We start from the raw sequence: 17,794 nt of genomic DNA, 5'->3' as shown, positions 1-17,794 counted from the left end.
ATATATATATATATATATATATATATATGTGAGCGAGTATATTCGATGGAATACCTCCCCTGCATAGTTATTGTTGTAAAAAAAAGCGCCAGGGAAGGCGAGAGGGGAATCAAATTTTTCCCGCGTGGTATTCGACCGAGTACACCAATAACTATGCAAAGGGAGGTATTCGTTCAAATACTACAATTTGATCGAATACTATTCATTCATCTCTAGTAGCTCCCGAAACGATATAGCAAAGCTGGACTACACGGTTTTTATGGCTCCACAGTAGAATTAAATGTATTACGCTGTTTCCATATTTTACATTCACCTGTATAGGAGTTGTAGGTAACATTGCTCATCTGTCCCCGTCACCCTGCCCTAGGGGTTGGGGCTTGAGCAGTTATTCCCATTTTGGTAGTCATTTGCAAGATTAAAATAACCCTTTACTACCCTGGCCAAAGCAGAGTGACTTGTTGACTCCCTTCCTAGCACCCAGGATACATACACCACCAGCCTCTTACTGTACTTATGCCCCTCGCATATATTTAAATAAGTATCTGAATTATTATTATGCATTATCACCCAATGTCCATAGATTTGTAATAAAATATGGGATTGTTTCCATCTGTGATCTCAGGAGGGGGAAGCATAAGTTGATATAAGTTACCATTGTACATGTGTTTTAGGACGCATCTATCACTTTGTCATGTATTTACAAAGTTAATCCCAAGCTTTTATGACTTCTCAAAAGTGGCTGTAAAGCAATAAACACACAATGTGAAATAAAGATTTTGCTAGAAAATGTCTACTGTCTTCAATTGAAAACAAAAAGTTCTATGTGTAAAGATCTGGGTATGAATTTTCGGGACTTCTATTATGCCAGACAGTGCCTGTAGGGTTAAGTTGCACAAGAGAAATGCTGTTTGTGGCAAAAAGCAGACCCTTCTATCAATCCATGACATTCATTACAAGGCTAAGTACATGTCTACTGAGTTTATAGCTGACGTGGTGTCCATGAGTTTTTCTCAAGTTCATCCACAGGACAAAGTAGTGTTTCCTAGATTTACTGTGCTTCAAACCTGAATAAAGGGCAGAGGGGGTAACTAGCAAAGACCAGTCCCCATAGCAAACTTTTGACTGGGGTCCCCAGCCCGCACACCTTTATTGGTGTTCACACACTATAACATCCCCTTTACTGACTTCCACATGGGATAACAGCCCCTTGACTGGTTTACACATGGTATAATGCCCCTTTCCTGGCTCTCACATGGTACAATGTGCCCTTTCCTGGCACCCACATGGTATAATGTCCCTTTCCTGGCTGCCACATGGTACAATGCGCCTTTTCCTGGCACCCACACGTTATAATGTTCCTTTTACTGGCCCCCGCACAGTATGAAGTCAGCCTTTACTGGCCCCACATGGTATAAAGCCCCCTTACTTACCTCCCCACACAATATATTACCTCCTTATTGGCCCTTATATAGTATGCTGCCTTCTTTACTGACCTCTACACAGTAAATGCCCCCAAAAGTACATTGGCCCCCATGCAGTAAGTAAACCTCCATAGTGACTTTAAACCGATACCTGCTAGATTATTTCCTTTAACCTTCAGATCCAGAGGTCTCCGGGAACTGCTGGAGGGGAGCCAGCATGGGTAAATAAATAGTAGCTGTTATCTGCTGATGGCGTAAAGGCCTAAAAAAGCAGCAGTTTCTACAGCTGCTATGGCGGTAGTTTCAGTGGCATAACTACCAGGAGGTAGCAGAGGTGGTGGCTGTCACAGGGCTCTGGACATTAGGAGCCCGGCTGGCCCCTGATGTTTTATTTTTTTAAATAGGTCATTACCTGCTGAAGTAACCCCAGCAGGTAATGGGCCCTATTTACTTACGGATCCTCGCTCCTGCTCACAGCCGCTAGCGCTTCCCCTTCTGTGGATGCAGCTGTGAGCAGGAGTGGGGATTGGTTAGTGAGGCTATGGGCCCGCGAACCCCACAACCACTGCTATCATTATACTCTGGGGTCTTTTCAGACTCTGGAATATAACAATCGAAGGCCCAGGGGAGGTGAGACACCATAAAAAACACTGTTACTTACTTCTCCTGTGCTCCAGCAGGCTTTTGGCCTGTTTGGTGATGTCGCAGATGTCACATGGACCAGGCCTGCGTCATTATGCGTCACGACGCAAGCCTGGCTCACGTGGTGTCTGTACCAACATTGAAGATGGCCGAAATCGGCAGGGAGTGCTCCGGAGCCCAGAAGAAGTAAGTAATATTGTGTTTTATGTTTGTATCCTCCCCTGGGTCTCCGATCATTATATTCTGGGGTCTGAAAAGACGCCAGAGTATAATAATTGTTCATGGGTGGTCCACAATGAGGTATAATACTGTGTGAAGTGGCCACTATGGGGCATAATAGTGTGTACAGGGGCCACAATGGGGCATCTTAGTGTGTGCAGGGGCCACTATGGTGACCGCTATACTTGAGTCAGGTGATTGACTTCAAAGTCACGTGACTGTCTTAGGTGACTGCCACATGTGTTCTGGTTTGGGCTTCCCATTGGTTGACTTGTTCTATTTAACGCCCTCTCAGTCACCATGGCGCCAACCCCGGAAGAAGGTACAGTGCCGAAACGCACGTGGGGGTTTTCAGCCTGCCTGAATCTTGGACTCAGCTTTAATACTATGGGTAGGTTTTTCCCCCCTCATCATATTTGTACCTTTTGGTGCTAGCTCATGTTTATGTATCATCTCTTCTACTTGTATATCCACATGTTATATAAGACCTATGACATAGTAATATATCTTTTTTAACATCCATGTTATTAGTACCGATGTATCTGGTTAATAGGCATAGGTGTATGACACACTTTTACTACATTAAGGGAGCGTTCACACTACCGTCTGTGTCCGACAGGTAGTGTCCGCTCCTAGGGTCCGTTCAAAATCTCGCACGGACATTAGCAGCGGACACTAGCTGTGTCCGTGACACCTGTCATTTATTTAAATGGCGATCGGGTGCGTTCTTTTGCACTCTGTGCCCTTCATTCACTGTCCGCTTGTAAAGATATCCGACTTTTCAAGCGGACAGAAAAACCCGACGTAGGTTTTTTCTGTCCGCTTGAAAAGTCGGACATCTTTACATGCGAACAGGGAAGGAAGGGCACGGAGTGCAAAAGAACGCACCCGATCGCCATTTAAATAAATGACAGGTGTCACGGACACAGCTAGTGTCCGCTGCTAATGTCCGTGCGAGATTTTGAACGGACACTAGGAGCTGACACTACCTGTTGGACACAGACGATAGTGTGAACGCCCCCTAACACTATTTAGATATATTGGTGTGCCTTTATATTTATGTATTTATTATCATTGTTACACTTTCCTTGGTCTTAGGATGTGATGTTGTTCTATGGAGTACATACTTTATGTCCAAGTTTCCATATATGGCAGATTTTATCTACTTGTATGTGTCCCCTCTTTGTTGTATTTAATAATACACTTTTTTTCATTTTATTATATATGTTAAGTAGAGATGAGCGAACAGTGAAATATTCGAGATTCGATATTCGTTTCAAGTACAGCCTCAATATTCGACTACTCGATCGAATATCGAATCCCATTATAGTCTATGGGAAAAAATGCTTGTTTCAGGGGAAACCACTATTCGACTAAGGAGAGTCACCAAGTCCACAAATAGCAGGAGGAGAGTGTTTAGGAGGCGCGCTGTGCAGTTAAAGCGCACAGACCCCATTATCGTCTAGGGGGTCCGTGCGCTTTAACTGCACAGCGCTTGCAGTTGCGCTGATAAAAAGTCAGCTCCCTCGTAACATCAAGCTGCCAGCTCTCCTGACTGGCAAGGACGAGCCTGCTGCAGAACCAGCGTTGATTTGCCGCAGGTTCGTCCTTGCTAGTCAGGAGAGCTGGCAGCTTGATGTTACGAGGGAGCTGACTTTTTCTCATAGGAATGAATTGTCCAGCGTTGATTGGCCAGTGTACAGCATTCGGCCAATAAACGCTGGTCCTGCCGGAGGCTCGTCTGTGAGGAGGTGGAGTCTAAAATCGGACCACAATGGAGACTGCTGTGGTCTGATCTTAGACTCCGCCTCCTCACAGACGAGCCTACTGCAGAACCAGCGTTGATTTGCCAAACGCTATACACTGTATACACTCTATTAGCAGAACCTCCCACACTCATATACAATACTTCTCCCGAGTTGCACCACTTCTCTGGAATGCTGTATCTCGGACAATCAGATTAACTCCCAATTTCTACAGCTTCAAGCACAAACTAAAGACACATCTTTTCAGACAGGCCTATCACAATTCCTAATGTAAACGCTTCTGTACCGTACTTAGAATCCCTAAAAGTTAACCCTCCTCTTTTCCCGTCCCACATTACTCCACATGATATGATGCCGTTTCAGGCTAAATTTTTTTTTTTTTTGAAATTCTCATTTTATTGAAAGTTTTTCCAAAGAACATTTTTTACAACAATATAAACAGAATAAATAACCAAATTTGTTTACAGTGTTTCCATGTTGGTACATAGGTACAGGATCAGAGAAAAAAAAAATGCAACATATTCTAGTCATAGTGGTCTTCACAAATTAAAGATAATGGTACTGCAAGTAGTGAGGTTTTAACTCCTAGTAACAAGGAGAAAGAGAACAACAGCATGTTGAAAGAAAAGAAAGAGGGTGTTTTTAGCAAATAAGAGGGAGCGGGTATGGGAAGGGGGTAGGGGGGGTAGGGGGGGAGAGGGGGGGAGGGGGGGAGGTGGCAGTTAAGGGGGGGGGGGGGTCTAGTCCACTTGTTTCTAAGTGCTGGGCCCAGGGATGCGATTTTCCGAGTTCAGTGTGACACCTCTGAATTTAAGCCAAGGTAACCAAGTTTTCAGGAATTTTTCATGTTGGCCTTTCGCCCAACTGGCGAGTTCCTCAAATCTTGATATAAGAGAGACCTTTTCGATCCAATGCTCGCTTGATGGGGCGGTCGGCTGCATCCAATAGATAGGGATCATAGATTTAGCTATTTCCAGGAGTTGAGTAATGAGGTTATGCTTGCTCGGTTTGTATTCTGGAGATGGAATAGACAGGAGTACCATCTTAGGACTAAGTGTGATGTTGGAGCCTGTGATTAATCTAATCTGGTGCTGGATTGAATTCCAGAATGGGGTGATTTTTGGGCAGCTCCACCAGATGTGGAAAGTCGAACCTTTTTCACTCTCACATCTCCAACATGTGTCAGAATTAGATAGCTTCCTAGAGTGTAACCACGTAGGAGATCTATGCCATCTTGTTAAAACTTTATAGTGCATTTCCATCTGTTTAACACAGGTGGAGAAACCATGAGAGCATTTCAGGATCTCCTCAACATCTGCAGGAGAAAGTTGGATTTGAAGATCTTTTTCCCAGGAGGTCAAAAAGGCAGGTTTGTAGTCAGGGAGAATGGAGGATATTGCTTTTTTACATAGAGATAATTTTCTCATCGAGGGAGTATTTGCGAGAAATAGACGCTCGAAGAGAGTAGGGTCTCTGGGCAGTTTAGCAATGTTTGGAATGGATGTAATGCACCATCTAAAATGTGCGTAGTGCAGAGTGGATAAGCCACTAGTTGGTAATAAATTGGAGAGTTCGGTAAAAGAGAGTGGGGAGCCACCTGGACAAAGTTCGCCTAAGGTCCTACCTTTAAGTTTGCTCCAGAAGTCTTGAATGAATCTGGTCTTTTTTGCAAGTAGCAGGGGGATCAAGTTAGCGGGGAACAGTTTCGTGGGAGAGGGAGCAAGTTTGGGTTTAAATCTGTTCCAGGTAATGCATGGCCCATGTAAAAGCAAACCCGGTCTGGAGTATCTAACATTGTGGGCATTTGAGGACCAGAGAATAGTCTCAAGATCTCGGCCGTATTCTTCATCGAGTAGCTGTTTGGTGACTGAGTCTTTTGGAGTTGTGCATAAGAACAACTAACGCTGGAGCAGGTTTGCATGGTAATACGTATAGATATCAGGCATTGCCATGCCACCTTTCTCTCTGGGTCTGATTAGAAGGCTAAAAGGCAGTCTTGGTGGTTTATTGCACCAGACATACCTTGAAAACAAAGACCTAAGAGAAGAGAGATAAGAGGAGGGAAGGGAAATAGGGAGCATTTGGAATCTGTAGATAATAGTGGGGATAATATAAGTCTGAAGCAGATTTTTTCTCCCCATCCACGACAGGTATGGGAGGTCGTATTTCTTGAGTAACGATTGTACTTCTTTTAACAGGGGGATAAAGTTCGTTTTGTATAGATCTTGCAAGTCACTAGTAAGGTAGACACCTAGGTATTTTATATGATTAGTTTTCCACACATACGGAGATGAGCTTTTTATGTCATCTTGTTCTTGTTGTGAGAGAGAAATAACTAAGACCTCAGACTTCGACAGGTTTGGTTTGTAGTTTGACAGTTTACCAAAGTCTACCAGTAGTTCAGTGATGGCAGGTAAGCCTATTTTGGGGTTTGACACTAGAAATAGGATATCGTCTGCGAAAGCAGCTATCTTCAGGGATTTATGTCTGAGTTTAACGCCTTCAACTTGTGAGTTCAATCTAACTGCCTGAAGTAGGGGTTCAAGAGACAGAATAAATAAAGTTGGGGAAAGGGGGCATCCCTGACGGGTTCCATTAGTTATATTAAAATATGGGGAGAGGGAGCCATTAATTTTTAGTCGGGCATGTTGGGAAGAATATAAGGAGAAAATTGCAGTTATAAAGGAGGGGGGGAAGCCAAATTGTTTTAAGGAGGCCTGTATAAAATTCCACTCGACTCTATCAAAAGCTTTTTCTGCGTCCACACCTAAGAGGACCAAGGGGGATCTGTTTTTTTCGGGTGAGAGAGATTGCGTGTAAAATCCTATGTGAGTTATCTTTGCCTTCTCTTGACTTAACAAAGCCTGTTTGGTCTTCATCTAGAAGGGAGGGTAAGAAGGATTGAATTCTTAAAGCTAATAATTTGGCCCAAATTTTAACATCCAAATTTAAAAGAGAGATGGGGCGATAACTACTACAGTATGTCGGGTCCTTGCCCTCTTTAGCAATTAAAGTGATAAATGCTTCCTGGGATTGTCTAGGTAACTCACCGCCCTGGAGTAGGTAATTAAATAGGAGGACTAACCTGGGAAGGAGGACTTTACTTAATTTTTTAAAATAAGCTAGGGTGAAACCATCCGGTCCTGGGCTTTTGCCCGAGGGAAAAGTGTTTAAGACTTTTTTAATCTCTTCTAATGTGACGGGTGCAGTAAGAGTTTCTGCGGAATCTGGGGAGAGGGTAGGGAGATTTAAGGAAGAAAGAAAGGTTGATATGTCTTGCATCCTCTTATCTTTCTCTCCACTGGGTTCATCTTTTTTACGATTATACAGTTGTTCGTAAAATCTTTGAAAGGACTTGGCAATGTTAGGTGTATCAGTAAACAGCGATCCCTCATTTCCTCTGATCGATTGAATGTAAGCTTTTTCCTTAGCTTTTTTAATATAGTTAGTCATCATTTTTCCTCCTCTATCTCCGTGCTCGTACATACGCAATTTGTAAAAGAACTGGTGTCTCGAGGCCTGCTGTTGAAAGACTCGCTTTAGTTTTTCCCTCAGTGAGGTTAATTCAGTTTGCATTTGTGCCAATCTAGTGGCTTTATGTAATTTTTCAATGGAGGCGATTTGTGACAACAGCATATCTACCTCTTTCAAGCGTTCTTTTTTAACTTGCGAGGCTTTTGCTATGAGTACACCCCTGATAAAAGCTTTATGTGATTCCCAAATAAAGCCTTCAGATACATCAGCGGTAGAGTTTATTTTGAAAAAATCATCTAGGTCTTTTTCAAGCTTGGAGACAAGGGAGGAGTCATTCAATAGACTTTCATTTAATCTCCAGTGCCATTCAGTAGGCGATACCTCCGGGAGACATATGGAGATGAGGACTGGAGCATGGTCAGAGATTGAGGAACAATCAATACGTGCAGAGGAAACATTTTGAGATAGACCTCTGGAGCAAAGAAAATAATCTATTCTTTGGTAAGAATTAAAGGGAGCTGAAAAATGGGTGAAATCTTTTGAGGTAGGGTTTAACAGTCTCCAGACATCTAATAATCCAAACTCAGATATACATTTGTTTACAGAGCCGATAATTCTCTGAGATAAAGCAGACTTGCCAGTAGAGGAGTCTAATGTTGGATTTAGAACTAAGTTCAAGTCCCCCCCTAAAATTATTTCGCCCTGTGAGAATTGGAAAAGTGTTTGAAGGGTATCTTTGATCCAGGGGACCTGGTTTTGATTTGGCGCATATAGACACGCTAGAGTAATTTGTCGTGAGGCTAGGGTACCTCTCAAAAAGAGGAATCTACCTTCTGCATCAGATAATTGTTGTATACATTCAAAAGGTGTGTGTTGGTTAATTGCAATCGCGACCCCTTTGCTTGCCGATGTGGGGTGTGAGTTAAGGTACCAGCGATCAAATGGTCGCCGGGGAAAGATGGGGAGTCTGCTTTCTTTAAGGTGGGTCTCCTGTATAAAAAGAATGTCTGCTTTCAATTTTTTATCTAAGTGGATAAGGCCATGTCGTTTATTAGGAGAATTCAGGCCATTAATATTGAGAGAGAGGGCTGTGATAGAGGTCATGTTATAGCAAGTGGTCTAGACAAAAGTTGACTGGGGTTTTCTGCCACGAATAAGTAGGTAGGATGGGGTAGGGAGGGGTTATAGAAAGAAGATAAAAAAGCGAAGTAGTACAGTGAGTGTACACGTGAAGACAACTTAAAGGATAATAGTCTGTACCTTGTAATTGAACAACAATAACAGTTTTGCTATAAAGCAGGAATATAGGAGCGGTGGGTAAGTAGTAGTCTAATCGGGATGACCAGCATACACCCGCCCTAGGAAAAGAACAATTCAAAATGCGAATAATAACAGTGCGAACAATACAAGCACAACATGTTTGCAATAATAAGTTGGGGCTATGAACCCTATAAAACAGTAGAAATTATGGCGTACAAGAAGCATGGTGACCTCTCTTTTGCGTATCGGGAGGGGGGTGGGGTGGGGGGATAAGGGAAAGAGAGAAGGGAAGAGGAGGGGTCCCCGAGACCAGAACCCCCCAGCACTGGTATGCCGGGAGGGACCAGAGCCGGGGAGCCCCCCTCTCCCCAATTAGTAATACAAAATGGAGTGTTGCAAGAATAGGGGAGGGGGGGGAAAGGGCTACAGAATTTTCCCGTATGACAAAAAAGGTCTGGTATAAAATTTTTATGAGAAGAAAAAACGTCCATTCCTACAAGGAGAAAAATATGGAGGAAAAAACAGGACCGCTATACGAGGGTCATAAGCAGGTAAGTAACAAAAGTCTTAATCAGTAGAGAAAGTAAATGGTAAGCAATTAAGCCAGGTAAGGACTTACGATCTCGGATCAGCCAGATCGTATGAAGGCAGTCACTCTAAACATGGCGTGTCTTTTGAGCATACTTCTTAATCTTAGGAGACTTGTGCCTCTGCTGCGGCGGTCCTTCTTCAAGCTCAGGTAGCTCCGGGAATTCCGGGATAGGAGGGGAAGGGAGCCAAGACTGTATATCCAAGGGAGAGATCTCCAACAGGGGCCAAAGAGGGCGCAAATCTTCCGGTGTGTGGATGACATACCTCCGACCTCTTATGGTGATCGCCAGGCCGAAAGGATAGAGCCAGGCGTATTTTAGTTCCTTTTGCCTCAGGACGCCTAGTAAAGGACGCAGGATCCTCCTTTTAGCAAGGATAGAGGGAGCTACATCTGGATATAAGGTTATTTCATCATCCCCGACTTGGATTTTTGGGAGAGCTCTGGCAGCATTTAAAATGGCGGACGTGTCCTGAAATGAGAGTAAGCCACAAACTATATCACGGGGTGGCTCGCCTTGTTGTGGCTTGGGTTTTAGGGCTCTGTGAATACGTTCTATTATAATCGAATCTGCTCTTTCAGGGCCTAGGATTGTGTGGAAAAGTTGCTTCGCCATTTTGAAGAGATCTTCAGGTGAGCTAGACTCGGGCAAGCCTTTGATTCTAATATTGCGTCTCCTGTTTCTATTTTCTTGGTCTTCGACCAGAGTGAGTGATCTATCTATATATTCCTTCTGGCAATGCAGGGCCGCAACCAGGGAAGAAGAATGATCTTTTAATGCTGCGTAGCCTGTTTCCAGTTGGCCTACCCTCTGGCCTACGCCATGCACCCCTTCCTTGATATCAGCAAGTTCGGTAAGTACTGGGGATAGAGCTTTGTGAAGTGCCTTTTGTAGGAAAGAGCGAGAGATAGATGTAAAGCTATTATCTACCTGGTCTCCGTCTGCCATACTTTCCAGGTCCGAGTCCTCCGCTTGCTCCGAGTCTAGTCTCGCAGTGAGCGCCATTTTGGAATGTCGGGCCGGAGAGTCAAACGACTTTCTTATAAGGAATTTCTGTAGATTTCCTTGATGTTTGGCTTGTTTGGGGGTCCCGGGGGTTTCCAGCCCCTTCTCCTTGCCTGTTCGCACCATTTTCGCGCTGTAAAAGATGGATTAGAGCGGGTGTTTAGCTGTCTGTGACGGAGCTCAAGCTTCAGGCGTCCATCCACATGCGCGGTCAGACTCCGCCCCCAGGCTAAATTTATATGTCCAAGCTCCATCCACATGTTAAAGGACCTGACTGGTGACGGCTCATAAAGTTTTATGTTTGTGTAATGACAGTCACCTCTATTACAACATTGTCTGACCACTGTATAAGCAATGCCGTCCCTGCTACCTCTTGTGTCACCCCGTGTACCTCATAGATTGTAAGCTCTTGTGAGCAGGGCCCTCAGTCCCAGTGTACGAAATGACTTTCCTTGTAATGTATCTTTTTGTCTGTATTTGAACCCTACAAATTGTACAGTGCTGCAGAATATGTTGGTGCTATATAAATAAAATGTATTATTATTATTATTATTATTATTAATTATCTTCACCAAATGATCTCCTAGTTTTTCCCTTTAGCTCACATATAGTAATCTGGTTTTCATTGCAAGGCACAATAGATTCCTAAGGAAGAACCAGGTTCCTATGTCTATGAGTACTCGCCATACAGTGACAGCTGACACAGGCACGACATTAGACACTGCTGCATGGCACCAAAAGGACAGGCAGGAGACATGTCAGACAGGCCGAGGTCAGGGCTGGCAGAGTTGTCAGGAAGGAGAATGGAACAGACAGCATGGGCTTAGAGCTGGTATGAAGGCATGGATCCTTTACTTCTTACTCAGAATGAGCCAAAATTTTCAATACATAAATGACAAGTTATATTGAATCTTATCCCAACAAACTGCTCAGCACCTTCCGCTCAATAACACAATGACGAGACAGTAGGATTTCTTTAACTAGTCCCCAGTTTCAGGGCAGTGACTGGAGAAAGACACAAGAGATTTGCAGTTTCTTAAAGGGTGTATGCACTTTATGGGCAGGAACTCGGGTACAAAGACCATGGCCTGAAAGAGAAAAGAAAAGATAAAAAATAAACTCTGCTACTTACACTGCTGCATCACTGCCATATGATCTGTTTCAAAGTTTTGGGTATTGCTTACCATGGTGAACGTAAGGAAAAATGATCCTGTGTGTCCTGGGGTAAATAGTCTGGGGGTGCCATTTGGCCTCTCTGCCTAGGGTGAAAAGTCTTAGACACTCAACTTATGTTTTATTTTCTCTTTCCTGACATCATTATGTGCAACGAATTGAACTTCTCCTAAAGGAAACGCAGTGACTGCCCAGTCCTATAACTTCAAAACCTTCTGAGATTGCTGAAAATCTAAAAGATAACAATACATAGTAGCAAAAAAATAAAACAATGACTGCTTAAATGTTCAGGAAGTTGTGCCCTCTGCAATGAATAGGATCAGCTACAACACAGGATGCACAAAGACCTCTCCTATATCGAGAAAATATATACCTGCCAAGAACATTCACTTGCATTTAGCTTAGAGCAAAGCTTTTTAGTGCTGTCTCTATTAAGAAAGTAGTCAGTTAAAAATGGAAAGCGAGAAGGAAAGAATGGGAAACCAAATCTTAGGACTTGTTTTTTGCCTCTGTTTTTTACCTATTTCTTATGGCATATCAGAAAAGGAAAACACAGAAGCCTTCTGTTCTACAAATGCCTGCTACAGTGTCCTCCTGAAGAAGGTGACATTTACTGATGCCCGTAATGAGTGTTCTAAAAGAAAAGGTGACCTGGTGACTATACACAATAAAGAAGAAGCTGGCCATATTGAAAGTTTACTTTGGAAATTCACCAACACTGCAACATTTACTCAGCCATTAAAGCTTTGGATTGGACTGCAGCTAAAGTCATGCGTTCATGAAAATCAAGCTCTAAAAGGATTTTCTTGGATCTCAGATACTCAAGATGCTATGGAAATTCAGTTCTCCAATTGGTTAATGGAGCCAAGTAAGACTTGTACCAAGGTAAGGTGTGTGAGTATGAAATTGCAGATGGACTCGCCAGATAATTATAAATGGTCTGATAATCCATGCTCTTCCAAAGCCGATGGCTATATTTGCCAGTTTATGTTCCAGGGTATGTGCCAGCGAGTTGCTCTTGCTGGTCCAGGACATGTTGAGTATGTTACACATTTTAATTTCACAAGTTCTTCTTTGGATTTGTTTCCATCGGGCTCTTTAGCTTCTGTGTCCTGTGGTCACAATGGAGAACATAAAGAACCTTTGTTGGAGTGTCAGAGACAAAACGAAACTAACGTCTATCTGTGGCAAAGTTCTCATTTGGACAAACTTGGACCCTTTTGTGCTTCTGAGGAACTGGGCTGTAAGTACAACAATGGTGGATGTGAACACGGATGTGTAGAACATCCACAAAACAAATCGTTCTCGTGTAGATGCAGAGATGGCTATGTACTAGCTCATGACCTGGTGTCTTGTGTCTACCCGGACCACTGCCAGCCTAATCCATGTGAGCAAAAATGCAAAAACAACCAACACGGCTTTGAATGTTCTTGTTCTAGTGGCTTTGCATTGGCTGAAAACCAAATAAACTGCATCAATGTCAAACAATGTCATAAAGGGGAATGTGAACAAAGAAGTCATAACGGCTACAAGAATGAAGAACTGGAATCAGAATACAATACAACTACAAGCAGTATTAAGAGGGAACGGGAGCCCCAACAAACCACTCAATATTCTATTATACAGAATGAGGATACACCCAAAGTTACACGGTCCACCCCAATGACTTCTATGAAAACAGCCTCTCCTAGGAGTAGCTCTGCAAATAATAAATCCAACTGCAATGTAGTAAGACTTAGCTCAAAGCTATTATTGAGTATTTTATGTGTCAGTGCAATTTTATACTTTTAACTATTTCTGCAAAAATCTTCTTATCAATAACAGGAACCCTTGCTATAGAAAACACCACAACAATGCTATAATATGCACGGCAGTCATTTAATATCTGGTAATATTCGATGATGATGATGTATATAATTATTTCTATTAAATGCAGTAGCTGTAATTTTATAACAGGGTGAGATTTTTTTTTCACTTTTTTTTTTTACTATATTTTATTTCCATGAGCACCAACTGGTATTGCAACTTGAACAAATCCAGGATATGAATGACAGTGATTCTTGAAGGTAAGGCTGGATTGACAATAACATTCACACTCCGTCTGGGGATTCCGTCCACATTTTTGGGGGCGGAAACCTGGTGGACCACATTATAGTCTATAGTCTAGGTCTAGTTTCTGCAGGTAACCGCTTTTTAAGCAGACTGCGTTTCTGTTTTTCGGGTCCCCAAGTGGACCCAAAAAACGGAGACCTGAATGCTAGTGTGAAACTAGCGTAATTTAGCTTTCCATCCCTCTAATCTCAGAAAGCACTTTCATTTTGTTCACTCAGTAACAATTTATAGGCAAACAGAGGATGTCATAGGTGGCTGTCTCTCCATTATGTTCCTTATTGATTGGCAAAAATAATGGACAGGTCAGAGAAGGACAGGTCCTAGCCTAGGCTATAATGCATTCTAAGGGCGCATTCACACGATGTAACGTGCCGCGTGATATGACACGTATGTGGCGTGTGAGAGTTTGCGCACCGTAAACGCTCCCATTGATTTCAATGGGAGTTAGGATCGTATACGCCGCATTATTTTGAGTTAAGCTGAGAGAAGCAAGAAAAGCGCTTCTACACTGTATACATAGAGGCACAATACGAAATACATCAAAGATATGAAATATTTCCCCAGCATACAGATGTGGAAGGCTAAAATATTATGTTACACTGTTTAGAAGAACTTACTGGCTCTTTACTTAGGAAACCTTAGCTTGGGGCTCAAAATAGCTGATTGATTATCTAACTAATTAATAAGGAATTAATAAACAGCCCTACATTTATTACTCGCCTTCACTATAGAGCCTTAAAATGATTCTGTCCGCAGGAAAATGCTCACCGCTTGTCAATGCTTATGGTATTCCATTCCAGGGGTCCCAAAACGGACTCCCCAAACGGAATACCAAACGTAGATGTGAACCAGGCCTAAATCACATCAATATGCTCTGTACTAGTCTGGATATAATAGCATACCTCCCAACTTTTGAAGAACTGAAAGAGGGACAAAATGTGCGGCGCGCATAGCGCGCCGTGGCAAATTTCACCCCGCCCACTTTTGTGTTGACTCCGCCCACTCATTAATTTTTCATGTTCCCGCACACAGTATAATCCTCCTACAATCACCCATAAATTATATGTCCCCCCTCTATCTCTCCCCCAGTTTCATATACACCCTTCATCTGCCCCCAGTTTCATGTCCCTCTTCCATCTCGGCCCCCAGATTCATGTCCCTCCATCTCTGCCCCCAGATTCATGTCCCCACATCTCTGCCCCCAGATTCATGTCCTCTCCATCTCTGCCCCCAGATTCATGTCTCCCATCTCTGCCCCCAGATTCATGTCCCCACATCTCTGCCCCCAGATTCATGTCCCACATCTCTGCCCCCATATTCATGTCCCTCCATCTCTGCCCCCAGATTCATGTCCTCTCCATCTCTGCCCCCAGATTCATGTCTCCCATCTCTGCCCCCAGATTCATGTCCCCCATCTCTGCCCTCAGATTCATGTCCTCTCCATCTCTGCCCCCAGATTCATGTCCCCCATCTCTGCCCCCAGATTCATGTCCCCACATCTCTGCCCCCAGTTTCATGTCCACTCCATCTCTGCCCCCAGATTCATGTCCCTCCATATCTGCCCCCAGATTCATGTCCCCTCCATCTCTGCTCCCAGATTCATGTCCCACATCTCTGCCCCCAGATTCCTGTCCCTCCATCTCTGCCCCCAGATTCATGTCCCCCCATCTCTGCCCCCAGATTCATGTCCTCTCCATCTCTGCCCCCAGTGTCATGCCGTCCTCTCCTTCATCTGCCCTCAGATTCACGTTCCACCTCCACATTAAACTTACCTTCTCCTCCGCTCCCTCGCCGCTCTCTGCCCGCCTCTCTCGCTGACACATGCGGCTGAAGCAAGGAGCTGACACAGGTCAGCTCCTCGCTTCGCCGCTGCCCGCCTCTCTCCCTGACACATGCGGCTGAAGCTGCTCGCGTGCTCGCTTCGCCGCTGTGTCTCTCTCTCGCTGACACATGCGGCTGAAGCGAGGAGCTGACACAGGTCAGCTCCTCGCTTCAGCCGCATGTGTCAGCGAGAGAGAGAGACGCAGCGGCGAAGCGAGCACGCGAGCAGCTTCAGCCGCATGTGTCAGGGAGAGAGGCGGGCAGTGGCGAAGCGAGGAGCTGACCTGTGTCAGCTCCTTGCTTCAGCCGCATATGTGTTCAACTCAGATCTGCGTCCTCTGGACGCCGATCTGAGTTGAAATCGGGACATACCTCCCTCCAACCGGGACCGCGGGACATGTCACCCAAATCGTGACTGTCCCGCGGAAATCGGGACGGTTGGGAGGTATGTAATAGTGTGCAAGCCAGGACAAACTGGAGCCTTCAAGTTCTGTAATTAGACTATTAGACAAAGACATGGACAGACAGACATGGCCCTCTTTTGTGAAATTTATGATTCACTACATTGTTGATAATAAATGGAAAATGAACCAGTGTCTGTACTACAAAGACTGTCAATCCCATCTCTAGGAGTGGTATCCTGACCAGTATATAACTTCCTTCCGATGCTTATATCTCTATCTACTTTGCAACAATGATCTTGGAATGGTTTTAGAATGTATTGTATTGTATAACTAAAAGGTCATTGAACTTTACATAATAAACAAACTTTGTATAAACCAATAGTAAAAGACAATATAGGGAGCCTCTCCTTTGTAAACTGTTGGCTCACTCTGAAATCTTGCTATCTCCAGCTTTGGAGAGGAGATGGACTATCAGTTCACAGTGGGGTAGGGTTACATGCTGCCCATAGAGGTCTATGAAGAGGGCAAGGGGGTTGGGATAGAGTAGATAAAGAGATAGAAGCAAATACACACATGAAAACACGCTGATGCAGCTAATAGATTTTCTTTCTCACCCCAGGTGCTTTATTCACATCAGTACTGTTCACCTCTTCTCTATAATGTCTTTCATGCTGCATCTGAGTGAATGTGAGAGCATTAGGAAGTAGAATCTCCTGTTTTCTCCATGCGCTGTGAGTCACATTATAGAAGTTAGTTTATACCCACCAATCCAGGAATAATGAGAATTAGAGACTGAAGGAAAAACATAAAAATACAGAATACAAGACATATAACAGTCAAAAATACTGTTACTCCTCATACAGTATATAAGAGAGATAAGATAATCCTTTAATAGTCCTCTATACATGTGACAGCTTATTTATAGAAATCAAAACATAGGACACTGTAATTTATTAAATCCAATGTTGTGTGAAATTGAACCTACAAGATAACCTGGTTGTTGGGTTCACAAAATGTTGTACTCTAAGACTCCTAAGCAGTCTTTATTCAAATCTTCAGCCCTTTAGTACAGGGCACCAGGGCCGCTGATAGGCCAGTATTACTGCTACTGGCGCCAGGGGCCCGGCCAAATTGAAAAATGGGGGGGCCCGGTTTTGGCCCGCCACCATGTGCTGGCCCCCTGGCGCCCGCCGCAGTCATTGTATGTCCGATTTCAACTCAGATCTGCGTCCAGAGGACGCGGCTACAGCAAGCAGCTGTCACAGTTCAGCTCCTTACTTTGCCACTGCATCTACACTAGTCGCTGTGTAGACACGATGTGATCGCGTCGTGAGTTGGCGTCTACAACTGTGTGCCAGTGAGAGAGAGAGAGGCGCGCAGAGCGCGGCGAGGGAACGTGGAGAAGGTAAGTGTAATGTGTACATTGTGGTGGAACGTGAAACTGGGGCAGATGAAGGAGAGGACGGCATAACACTGGGGGCAGAGACGTGGAGACATGAATCTGGGGGCAGAGATGGAGGGACATGAATCTGGGGGCAGAGATGTGGAGACATGAATCTGGGGGCAGAGATGTGGGGACATGAATCTGGGGGCAGAGATATGGGGACATGAATCTGGGGGCAGAGATGTGGGGACATGAATCTGGGGGCAATGATGGAGAGAACATGAATCTGAGGGCAGAGATGTGAGGATATGAATCTGGGGGCAATGATGGAGAGAACATGAATCTGAGGGCAGAGATGTGAGGATATGAATCTGGGGGCAGCGATGGAGGGACATGAATCTGGGGGCATTGATGGAGGGACATGAATCTGGGGGCAGCGATGGAGGGACATGAATCTGGGGGCATTGATGGAGGGACATGAATCTGGGGGCAGAGATGGGGGGACATGAATCTGGGGGCAGAG

At 44.2% G+C, this 17,794-nt stretch overlaps 1 protein-coding gene across 1 annotated transcript; it reads left to right on the top strand.

The window, feature by feature from the left end:
• Positions 1-12,006: 12,006 nt before the first annotated feature.
• Positions 12,007-13,435, top strand: LOC142196602 (complement component C1q receptor-like). Its single transcript, XM_075266574.1, has one exon. It carries the CDS (start codon positions 12,025-12,027, stop codon positions 13,339-13,341), a length of 1,317 nt encoding a protein of 438 aa, XP_075122675.1. The 5' UTR covers positions 12,007-12,024; the 3' UTR covers positions 13,342-13,435.
• Positions 13,436-17,794: the final 4,359 nt, after the last annotated feature.

This window comes from Leptodactylus fuscus, chromosome 3, assembly GCF_031893055.1.
Source record: "Leptodactylus fuscus isolate aLepFus1 chromosome 3, aLepFus1.hap2, whole genome shotgun sequence".
Classification (NCBI taxonomy): domain Eukaryota; kingdom Metazoa; phylum Chordata; class Amphibia; order Anura; family Leptodactylidae; genus Leptodactylus; species Leptodactylus fuscus.
This window is presented reverse-complemented; position numbering and strand designations above follow the sequence as displayed.